Source organism: Populus euphratica, unplaced genomic scaffold (assembly GCF_000495115.2).
Source record: "Populus euphratica unplaced genomic scaffold, PopEup_1.0 scaffold69.1, whole genome shotgun sequence".
NCBI classification, from domain to species: domain Eukaryota; kingdom Viridiplantae; phylum Streptophyta; class Magnoliopsida; order Malpighiales; family Salicaceae; genus Populus; species Populus euphratica.
This window is the reverse complement of record NW_011499947.1, coordinates 153608-165925: the sequence shown is the minus strand read 5'-3', so window position 1 is coordinate 165925 and position 12318 is coordinate 153608. Positions and strand designations below refer to the sequence as shown.

Genomic DNA, 12318 nt, shown 5'->3' with positions numbered 1-12318 from the left:
TCAATTGTGTTGACAAACGAAGGGTGCAGATACAATTTCCTTTGGGCACTAAACAATAACTGAAGGACTAAAATGGGGAAGTGAAATAGGCAGGTCTAGAGCATCATCATAGTCTACAGCCTGTTTGCTTGGTGAAAGTCCAAAACCATTTGCCTAGCATTTTAAAATCCAAGCCCGCAAGATGAAAAGATCACAACCCAGTTCATGAAGTAGAAAACACCGGCATGCTTGGAATTCAAATGAAACGAAATCCTTTGCACTATTCTTATAAATTTTAAGTATAATTTAATCTTTAAAACTGCTACAAAAATAATTCAAATTTAACCTCTTTTATCTTCAAAATGAAAAAAAATAATATTTACATTAACTTTCTCAAAATACTCATTTAGCTGTTTTTTTTAAAGACATGAAAAAATAAGATGAATATAATGAGAGTAATATAGAAAATAAAATGAATTAAATTTTATCTCTTTGAATTCAACTTATTTATCAATTGAATTCAAATCAAATACTATAATTAAATTTAATTATCGTAAATAATTGATTCTAAACAATTAATGTAAAATAAATAAATATGGATTGATTAAATTGAAAACATGGTAAAATTAATAATTGAAAATAAACACATGATATATAGGCTATAGAAATAAATAGACTGTTTTTCAATATTTTCATATTAAAATTATAAAAAAATTAAAATAGCATAATTTAATTAAAATACAAGTTGAAAAGCATTTTGAAATTTGAATGATAGAACATAATTCCAAAAAAACCTCTATTAATTGAAAATTTCATAAAACATTTCTCCATTGACCAATTATTTCCCTTCTTAAGTATTTTACATCACATTGAGATTACACATATATTCACTATTAGAACTTATAATCCAAATATATTAAGAAACTAAAGGAAAACAAAATAATACCATCACAATATTCGAGTAGATCACCAGTCCAGCTCTATCTACGCAAATTTGTCACACAAATTCAATGGAAGGTAATTAACTAGCTAGTTTTAAGTTCTAAGAAACGGAGAACCTTCTCCTCCTGGGCTTGGTAATATCCACAGCAAGATTGTCATCGATATGAGAAGTATCCTTAGATCCATGCTTGAAAGGATTCAACTTCCCCAAGGTCTTCGACATGGAAGAGAAGAAGGTATGTTTTCGAGGCCCAGAAGTAGCAGCAGCAGCAGAAATACTTTTAGCTGAACTCCCTTTATTCTTCTGCATTTCTGAGATGTAAAGCTTCATCTTCTTAAGCTCTGATCGCAAGGCCTCATTCTCACTGACAAGTGAAACATCAGATTGCAATTGACTCCTTGTTGCAGCAGCATCAGGCTGATCATCTGCACCACTCCTTAGTTTAAGCTGATCGTAGTAAAGGGTATGCAAAACAATCTGTAGTGGTAATCTTTTGTTTTGTGAAGCATGGATTCGAGCTTCATAGGAGAGTTTCAATGGATCCATGACACTGCAAACCTTCTCTCGTTCGATCTCATCGAGATTCGGATGAGCCTGCAATCAGCACTCAAAACCATTACTTCTATGCCTATTCTCAAATGAACAAACACTGAAATAAATAAATAAAGAAGCTTGAATTGATAAGCATAGCTAATAAAAGTTTACTGATTATACCTTCAGATAGATGTCGATGGCACGATAGAGATCATCGTCAACCTTTCTGGCTCCTTTCCGCACAAGAGTTGCAATCCCATTAAATTTGGAAATGGTGAGTTCAGGATAGGTTGCGATCTCACCAAGGTACGAGTCCACAGTTTTTGCGACTCTATGCATTGCTGCAGAACATGTCTCCTTGAAATCACCACCACTGAAGACAGCCATATTCTTCTCCTTCTCCATGAATCCTGACATGATCCTCCTGATGCTATCCAGATCGTAAAGTTTCTCACCATTACAAGTGAAAGACATGACGAGTAGATTATCAACCGTGACATGCTCTAATATCACAGAGATTCGCTTCTCGAGCTCATTCTTGCAAGAATTTGAGGCCTTGACAAAGATGGCAGAACGGAGAAGGCAGCAGAGGAAGTTGATAGGCAAGGAAGCTTTCTCCGAGGGCAAGAGAGAGACTATTGATTGCAGAAGCTCGCGTTCGTGGGCATACATACCAGAATCATCAGAAATGGAGGACTTGGTGCACCTGCCGGAGTGATCTCGAACAAGGTCTCGAAGATTTCTTTCTGTGTATGTTATTAAAGCACTTGCTAAGGTTAGTGCTTTCGCGCCGCGTTTCCTCATTCCAGACAGTATTCTGCCGATGAATTCTATGTTTAAAATTGATAACTCCTCAGTCCACCAATTTGGTGGTGTTCTGCTTGGAAAGTTTGCCTCATTACAAGCCTGACAATCATCAAACTAACATCAATCAACCAAAATTGTACTGAAAATTAACCAGATAACCCGATAATATTTGTTACACAAGCTACTAATTTATGTGAATCTAGCAACGTACCTTAAGGCTGATGGCATCGATACATCTTTGGACAATGTTGACGTCTTCAGCCAGAGGAAGGAGATCTTCGCAGGATTTTAACACAAAGATGGCGCCGGAAAGGCTAGACAGGGCTACTTGAGCAAGGAAATCTTCAGTCCGACCAGCAAGATTGTAATCACAATACACATCAGTCATTTGAAGATACTCAGCAGCACAACGAAGGGCTGCTACGTTATGAACCGTGATCTCAAAGTTAAAACCATAGCAGAATTTTGCTGCTTTTACGAAGATCTCAGGCCCTCCAGGTATGCCAGACAGATTGATCCTATCTAGCTCCGGTTCTTTTGATTCAAAAATTAGTTTTCGTATGTAGTTGCTCTTTGCCATTAGCATGGACTGCCACAAAGTAGTAAAAGCATAATAACATATTAATTAAGCATTATAAAAGCTGTTCCTCGTTTTCATTCTTTAATTCTTGCACTTGTTCTACAAATTAATACAAGATTGGCAAAAGATCAGTAACACAACATTTCCATACCTTATGAAGAGAAAAGCTGGCTTCACACACTACAACCACAACATCTGTAGGAATATCTTTAGAAAAGACCCTACAGAAAATTTAGAAAGGACTGACAATAATAAGCAAGAGCTAATGTTCGACTTAGCATGTACAATTAACTACAAACAAGAATATATGTATGAATAATATTGGTGTTCGTACCATTTGCCAGTTCTCTCCATGGCAAGAGAAAGCCTGCTTCTGACAGGAGAAGCCATGTTTCTGCCTTGTCCTAACTGGCTTTTAGAGGAAAGAGATCTTCAGATAAGTAGAGTATCTATGTTGGGTTATATAGCAATCTTTGTCTGGATAAGTTGCTTTTTCTTAATCTAGTACTTATCTACTGTAATTTCACTTTTATTTTATAATGATAGTCTTGCAAATGTATTGATCGTTACCCAACTTGCTATGGATTAATCTACCCTAGATGGCTTCACGACAGATAGGCATTAACATGCGTCAATTCTATTCGGCTGCAATCACAATCTCAGAAATTTCAAACGTCTATGATGACCCTTTTATGTATTTCCAATCCACCGTTTTTATTTTTAATGATTCAACTCCATGAATTACTCTTTTGATCCTGAAAGAGATGAAAAGAGAAAAAGAAAAGAAAGGCAAATGAGAAATATAAAATTGAAACCCGATCTTGACAAAGAAGGAAAGTCATAATCTCTGGATAAAAAGAAAAACTAACAAAAAAAATCAAAAAATAACATCAAATTTATAAAAATAAAAGGAAAAACAACATTTTCAAGATCTAATTTAGAGATCTTTACTGGTTATAGTCAGTCATGCCTTCAATAGAATAAGGCATCAGAAATATACTGAACAAATTTAAGTTTAATTCAATGATCAGTCAATAGATATAACATGTTAATTATACTTTGTTGGTAACCAGATTTCCTCTTATATTTACTTGTATTCGACTAATCCATTTATATATATGTATATGTAATGTTATTCACCTTTTCTATTTTTATCAGATTCTCATCAAACAAAATCATATTCTCACTATCACCTAGAGCCTCTGGTTCCTACCAGACCGGCTACATCGTTAGCTAATCAAATTGACGTTATGATAAGAATATGACAAGAAACAATACAGGAAAGTAGTCATGGTCAATCTGCTGGATCAAACATACTAATCCAAAAAATGAAGAAAGAGCAGCGTAAACATTATTGGATGTAGGTCCCGAGCAATGTCTCTGCCACTCAAACAAGTGGTGAAGACTTCTCCAGCTACCTTTGTCATAAAGTTTTGGCCATGATCCACCACGTCAGACTGGGCATCCCCTTCCCGTCCTTTGCCTTGCTATGATGATAGGTCACCACACCCGACCCCTCTAGGCTCGAACTTTGACTGACATGCCTGCTGTTGCTTGCTTGCTTGGCTGGATAATACAAGACTGGAATCAGATCTCCATCCAATACTGTATCTACTCGTGGCATTTACTGCCACGTTGTCCCCCGTCATTGAAGAAACAGATATCCATGAATTTCTTTACAATATCAAATGAGTTAAGCCCAGATGAATAATAAAGAAACACTACTGCTTGTAGCGGAACACATTGACGTTGCTTCTGAGATTATGAGAATATAGGCCAATGCCCATTGGTGTCTCTCTCTATTCACGCCCCTCAACCGTGGGCATTGGCGTCTCTCTCTATTCACGCCCCTCAACCGTGACCGTACCATGAAGGGTTGCAGTTCGTACTCATCTACATACCACAATTATACATCCATGATGATCTTATGTTTCTGCAAATATATCTGTACAAAATCCTAAGAAAAATACTTAATATTAGTGGCATAAATTGTATGTTTTGTAGCTATTATGTTTAAATAAATGAAAAGAAATGCTTATTTCCTCCAAATTAGTTTCTCAATTGGTAGTAATTGTTCTAATCTAATTTATTTTCTCTATTTTTCTAGTTGTATTTATTTTATTTTCAGCATTGTTTTAAAAAAAATTTAATTTTAATTTTTTTGACAAGTTCAAATTTTGATATATTATTTTTAAAATCATTGGTTTTTCTCATGAAATCGGTGTTGATTTTGCTTTTTTTTTTAAAAAAAAAATAAAATATAAAACAACAAAAATATTTATATAGGAAAAAAAACAAGGTACTAAAATGAATTAATATTGCTTGTTGGACAAAAAAATTAGAAAAAAAATAAAATTTTTCCCCTATGAAAAATGTATTTATCTCATACAAAAAAGAAGAAATCAAAAATTAAAAAAAAATTATTCCTCCATTCTCTCCCTGCACGCATCTAACACAATTAAAAAAAAAATCTCTAAACCCATTATATTATACCTAAACTTAGTAACCAGCTACACAAAAACAAAAACTCCCCACCATTTTCCCCGCCCTGGAACCACTATAAACATCCACCTCTTCTAGCTAATGTTGTCATATAATTGTCATTTTATTCACATCCACCTCTTCTAGCTAATGTTGTCATCACCAACGTCTTTTTTTACTAGCTTCACTCTTTTATTTTGATTTTCTTCAATAACGACCTCTCTTTTCATTTTTCAACTACCAGCAGCCATATAATTGTCATTTTATTTTATCCAAACCATTATTTCTAAAGAGAATATTACACCTGCAGAGACAATTATGCTAATAGATCCTATCAAATCTATCATTTTCATGCAATCTGCTGATTCTACTACATCAGCCTTAGAAGTCTCCTAATCACAAGCAACGACATTCCTCAGTTAGAATAATTAATTGACATTCCCTTTGTAATACATGTAATTGATTGGACTTATTTTACATTGTTGAGTTCCTGTAAATAGACTTAAGAAAGTCTAACCCATGTACCAATATTTATATTGCATACAATAGAATAGAATGACACTTTTAGCGTCACAATTATTCTCAATCTCTCTGCTTTCATTCCTTTCTTTTCCATTGAGTTTATTTTCTTATATAGTATCAGAGTTCTTTGGAGCTAACCCTTAAAATATCGATCCTACCCAAACCAATGGCCAACACACCCAAATCTGGAGAATCAAGAAATCTTGATATGTCAAAACCGATTTCTGAAATGTCAAAACTTTCCTCACCTCCATTCACATCTCATTCTTTTCCTACCTCCTTCAATATCTCATCCTTGTTCAATGTTCCTATGGATCGCACTAACTACTTGAGTTGGAAATCCTAATTTAAAGATATACTGGAGATGCACGGCCTTACAGCAGTAATTAAGAACAACATAAAACCACCCAAAGTGCAAGAAGATGGTTTTGTGCACCCAGAGTTAACAAAAGATAAATTGGTCTTGAGTTGGATCAAAACAACTTCCTCCTATTCCATCAAAGCACTTCTCATCCCATATATCATTGCTCATCAAGCCTGGACTACACTAGCCAAACGTCTTTCACCTATTGCTAACACTCGTGTATGGATTATTCAAGACCAAATTCATACTCTCTGGAAGGACAACAACACCACAGTGGTTGATTATCTCAATTATGCCAAATCACTCTTTGATTCTCTCATACAATCTAGTGTAACCATGGACGATGATGAACTCATCAATTATATTTTGGATGGACTTGGTCTTGAATACAAAGAGATACCACAACACTTCACCTGCATCCTGATATTGACTTTGATCAATTATATGATTTAGCTCTAAGAAAAGAGCATTCATAGAAACAAATGTCTCTTACCTTGACTTCAAGAGTTGCTATGGCTACTGACCGTATGCCCAATGAATGCCCTTTCAATTCAAACATGCCTAGTCACAATCACAATCCTCATCACGGATTTGAAAGAGGATGCGGTCGTGGCTGGAATTGGAATCAAGGGCGTGGATCAAGGTGAACAGGGTATTGGAAGCCGGCTCAAGGGGCTTGGTTTCTAAATCGTCACTCTCAGCCTCACAACCCTCAATTTGCTCTTCTCACCTCTTCTCCAGCAACTCTCTTTAATGGGTGCCCTCATTTGCTTCCAACACCTTAAGGTAAATTCTTAAATACCCAATGCAGTGAAGTCATTTGTTTTCGATGTAATAAGCAGGGGTACATAGCTTGGTTTTGTCCTAACCGTAGACCTCATGCATATATGGCAGAAAACTTTAGCAACTCTCCTTCTCCTACTGCTTATGTGGTAAATATTAATTGGTTTCTTGATTTAGGTGCTTCTCATCATATGACAGCCAACACCACCTCTTTTTTTAATGTTCATCCTTACACAGGTACAGATAAAATTATTGTTGGAAATGGTAATCAGTTAGCAATAACTCATATTGGCAATACACAATTGATTGGGTTGTATAAATCATTAAATCTTAATGAAATTTTTTGTGTGCCTACTATCCATAAAAACTTGATCTCTATCTATTGTTTTTGTTGTGATAATGATTGTCACTTTAAGGTGAATGCCACTGGTTTTTATGTGAAGGATGACAAAATGGAGAAGGTACTCCTTACTAGCAGTAGTTTTGATAGCTTCTATCACATTCAAACATCCCTTTCTATTGCTCGTCAAATTGCCTGTTATGGAAAGTGTACAACACAAGACATATGGCATGCCAGATTTGGACACCAATCTCATTTAGTTTTTACTATATTGTTGAATAAGTACCACTTACCACTTGATGGTGCAATTGTCTCTAATAAAAATTGTCATATCTGCCTGTTAGGAAAATCTTATTGATTGTCATTTGAAGACAGACACTCTCATGCTTAATTTTCATTACACTTTTACATCTTGATTTATAGGGTCCTGCACCAATCTCCTCAAATTTTGGTTATCATTATTATTTCTCCATTATCGAAGATAATACTCGAGTTACTTGGTTATATCTATTGGTTAAGAAATCAGAAGTTCTTACTACATTTATTCACTTTAAAAAGTTGGTGGAAAATCGGTTTAGCTCTCACATTAAACAACTGCAGGTTGATGGTAGAGGTGAATTTACCAGCAAATTATTTATGATATTTTTACGTGATCATGAAATATCTCATCAAATCTCATGTCCATACACTTCTTAATAAAATAGAGTGGTGGAAAGGAAATATCAATATATTGTTGTAATGGGACTCTGTTTACTGGCCCAATCCTGATTGCCCCACAACTTTTGGGTTGAAGCCTTCTCTACTGTGGTTTTTCCGATTAATTGTCTACCAACTCCTAAGCTTGATCACATATCTCCTTATGAAAAATTACTTCAATGCATACCAAATTATGCATTTTAAAAAAAAATTGGATATGCTTACTTCTCTTATATGGTCCCATACAACAAGCATAATTTATACTTCAAATTTGTTCCATGTATATTTATTGGCTATGATGATCATTACAAAGACTATTGTTGTCTTGATCCTGTTTCAGGTTGGATTTATATATCTCGATATGTGATTTTTGATGAGTCAAGCTTTCCCTACTAGCAACTTTAGTTTACACAAGTTGCCCAATCCATACTTACTGCTAACCTTGATATTGGGTTTAGTCTATACTCTCAACAAACCAATAATTCTACAAGTCCAACCTACATTATCCTTGACTCTTCATTAGTCACTTCTTCTGCTAACCCACAACAACTTCCCCCACACCACCTCTCTCTTCTAGTTCAACAGCAGTTGTTCCTTCCCTTGTCTCTTAATCCAACAACCCCTTATCAACTTTTATGTCTCCCTCACTACCATCCAACTCTACAAGCCTCGCGCTTGTCATCCACATTATAACCCCTTCACCTATATCAACGCCTCTTCCTTCCCCTATTGACCCATCTCTCCTTCCTAACTCTCCTACCACACCAAACCCTTCTAAAAAATTTAAGAGTCTTAAGACCATCATCCCATTTGGTCCTGAACCAAAACCCCTATACTCTCACACCACCCTACATCCTTTACCACATGCTCTCTCTGTCACTTGCTCTGATCTTATGTCTTTTGAACCAACGAGTTTTGCCTAGGCTTTCAAATACAGTCACTGGCAAGCTGCCATGCAAGATGAATATGATGCCCTTATGAAAAATCAAACATGGTCTCTGGTTCCCGCTTCCTATTAAATGAATATTGTTGGCTACAAATGGGTTTTCAAAGTAAAATGAAAAGCTAATGGCTCTATTGATCGCTACAAGGCCTGTCTTATCGCCAAAGGCTTCAATCAACAGAAAGGATTTGATTGTGTAAAGACCTTTAGCCAGGTAGTTAAACTAGCCACCATTCATACTATCTTGTCTCTGACTGTATCTTCTAACTAGTCCCCTCAACAGCTTGATGTTCAGAATGCATTCTTGAATGGCTACTTGGAATAAATGGTGTATATGAAACAACCCCCTGGCTTTCATGATTCTTCACGTTCTCAGGATGTATGTCAGCTTCATAAGGCTCTTTATAGCCTTAAACAAGCTCCTAGAGCTTGGTTCCAATGTCTTAGTGCATTTTTCCTTTCTCAAGGATTTGCTCCTGGTCAATCTGATGCATCATTCTTCATTTATCATTGCTTTTCTTGCAAAATCTATGTCTTTGTTTATGTGGATGATATCATTGTCACCAGGTCTAAACTCCAACGTGCCCACCAGTTTCTTGATCAATTGTGCTCCACCTTTGACAATTGCCGAATGGGTGAGCTCAATTTTTTCCTTGGCATGGAAATTACATGGTTTAGTGATCATTTATTCCTCTCTTAAACTAAATATGCAGTTGATTTATTAAAACGATTTAATTGATTGATTGTAAACCATGTCCTACACCATTACCTTCTGACACTCGATTGTTTTGTTTGGATGGAGATCCCTTACCTGATCCCTCTACCTATCGTAGCATGGTGGGTGGCCTCCAATATCCTACTCTATTGCAACCTGATATTTTCTTTACTATCAATCAAGTGCGTCAATTCATGTACAACCCTCATTCTTCCCATCTTTAGGTTGTCAAGCATATTTTTTTGGTATATTAAGGGTATAGTTGAGCAAGGTCTTGTGTTTCACCAGTTCGATGACTTCATTTTATGCAACTTTTCTGATGCTAATTAGGCTGGCTCTGTAGATGATCGACGGTTTACCACTAGTGCTTGTATATTTTTTGGCCTTAATTCTCACATAGACTGCCATAAAACAGTCTATTATTTCTCGCTCTAGTAGTGAAGATGAATATCGTGCCCTTGCCCATACGACCATTGAAATCTCCTGGTTTAGATTCTTATTTCAAGAACTTGGTATCCCTCTTCAGGCTGCTCCTTGCATCTATGTCAATAATCTCTCTACTATCCACATAGCTGCCAATCCAATTGCCCATACTCGCTATCGACATATTGATATTGACTATCACTTTGTTCATGAATTAGTTGCTCATAAATCTCTCCATACCTTCTAGGTTCCCTCCTCTCATCAGCTTGCTGATATATTCACCAAAGGCCTGAGTTATGATCAGTTCTCTCTTTCTAAGTCCAAGCTCAATCTTCGCATTGCTCTGTTATACTTAAGAGGGGTAAAGAGAATATTACACCTACAGAGACAATTACACCAGCAGATCCTATCAAATCTGTCAGTCCCATGCAATCTGCTGATTTCACTACATTAGCCTTGGAAGTCTCATAATCAGAAGCAATGACATTCCTTAGTTAGAATGATTAATTCCCTCTGTAATACATGTAATTGATTGGACTTACCTTACATTATTGAGTTTCTGTAAATAGACTTGAGAAAGTCTAACCCATGTATTAATATTTATATTGCATACAACATAATAGAATGACACTTTTAGTGTGGCAATTATTCTCAATCTCTCTGTTTTCATCCCTTTCTTTTTTATTAAGTTTATTTTCTTATAATTTCCAACCATACATCTCTTCACCCATAACCCATTTGCCAACTGATTCCTTCACTACCAGTCGCATCAATGCCGTCCCCTCTTCCTAACAATGACGTCCTTCGCCCCATGTCCTTATTGAAGATCCAAAGACTAAAAGCACTACAAATCGTAAGCTATCCGTGCACCTTCTAACACCCTACATGCAACCATCCATTTCTACCGAGATCTACCCATCACCTCCATAAACCATCACAAAAATCGGCAACCATTCATGTTACCCCCTCTAAACTGAAATTAACATCCCTCTCTCATTCTCAACAACAGCCACCCGAAGAAGAAGGAAAAAAAACTAAGAGGAAGAAAAAATTAATCAAAAAAGGAAAATAAAAGTAAAAGCTACTGTTGTTTTGTGTTTGTTTTTATCTTGTAGGCCAGGTGACCTTCACCACTAATAAAGGAAAGGAGGAAAAGAGGACGTCTTCCAAATCCACTAATTTTCTAGTTTCTAAGAGACGACGTGGAACTCACACACCAAAAATGATGGTGGCGTGTGGAGAAGATGCGTCACCACTGTTCTGCCATGGTTCCTCCAAGTCTAGTGTTATTTCTTGGTTGCAGCAATCTCCCTAGGCTATCTTCAGCCTCTTGAATGTCTATTTCAGGATTAAGATGATTACACACACACACAAGTGTGTGGGTTAATTAGCAAAAAGATGGGTATGTAAGTTTGTATTTTCTTATATGTTTTTAAATGCTTAAAACAAAAAAGATAAAAAAAGAATTAAATGTTTTAATAGCATATGACCAAGAATTCCAAAAAAATAATTTGAGCATTTATTTTATAACACTTAAAATATTTTTGTAAGGATTTTATAACAAGTTTGTAAAATTCTAAATTTTTTTAACTTATATTTCAAAAATATAAAAATAATTTTTTTAATATATAAGATTATGAACTTATATATAAGATATATTTCTGATATTAAATAAAAAGATAATTTATTTTTATTTTTATATTGGTAATAGGATGATACTATTTACAGAAAAAGATTTTTTTTTAATATTAAATAGACCAACAATTAAAAAATATAATATTTTCTTAGTTTATATAAGATAAATAAACAAGGTAGCTTAACTCAGGTAAGATGTATTAAGAGTATTTATATATTTTTTTACTTAATCAGCCCCTTTTTTAAAATTTTGAAATTAATTAAAGTTTTTAATAATTAAAATAAAAAATAATTATTAAATAAAAAGTTTTATATATTAAGTTTTTACTTAGTAAGCGACCTTCTTTTCCTTTTTTTAATTATAAAAAATAAAATTTCTCGTTACTTCCACTCATATAATATTTAATTATAGTTGAGCCACGAGACAAATCTCATACTGATTTAAGAAATTAACTCGGGAGTCGGGATGAATAAGTATTATTACAGCTTAATTTGGTGGTTGATTAGGAGGTCCATGTAAATAGGTTTGGACCCCGGGGGGGGAGGGGGGGGGGGGGGGGTGGTTTCTCGCTG

The 12318-nt window shown here is 35.2% G+C and overlaps 1 protein-coding gene across 1 annotated transcript; it reads right to left on the bottom strand.

The window, feature by feature from the left end:
• Positions 1 to 765: 765 nt before the first annotated feature.
• Positions 766 to 3386, bottom strand: LOC105137650 (root phototropism protein 2-like). The gene is made up of 5 exons (XM_011043462.1): positions 3178 to 3386; positions 2995 to 3064; positions 2475 to 2852; positions 1637 to 2362; positions 766 to 1516 (listed from the first exon to the last, which is right to left on the bottom strand). The coding sequence occupies exons 1-5, from the start codon at positions 3231 to 3233 to the stop codon at positions 1022 to 1024; spliced, it is 1725 nt and encodes a 574-aa protein (XP_011041764.1). The 5' UTR covers positions 3234 to 3386; the 3' UTR covers positions 766 to 1021.
• Positions 3387 to 12318: the final 8932 nt, after the last annotated feature.

What these genes read in the sequence shown, in the direction of transcription:
- LOC105137650 (XM_011043462.1), bottom strand. Translation starts at nt 3,233, where the DNA reads ATGGCTTCTCCTGTCAGAAGCAGGCTTTCTCTTGCCATGGAGAGAACT. An exon ending in ATGGAGAGAACTGGCAAATG is followed by an intron (nt 3,065 to 3,177) that starts GTACGAACACCA and finishes AATTTTCTGTAG; the next exon opens with GGTCTTTTCTAAAGATATTC. An exon ending in CCAGCTTTTCTCTTCATAAG is followed by an intron (nt 2,853 to 2,994) that starts GTATGGAAATGT and finishes ACTTTGTGGCAG; the next exon opens with TCCATGCTAATGGCAAAGAG.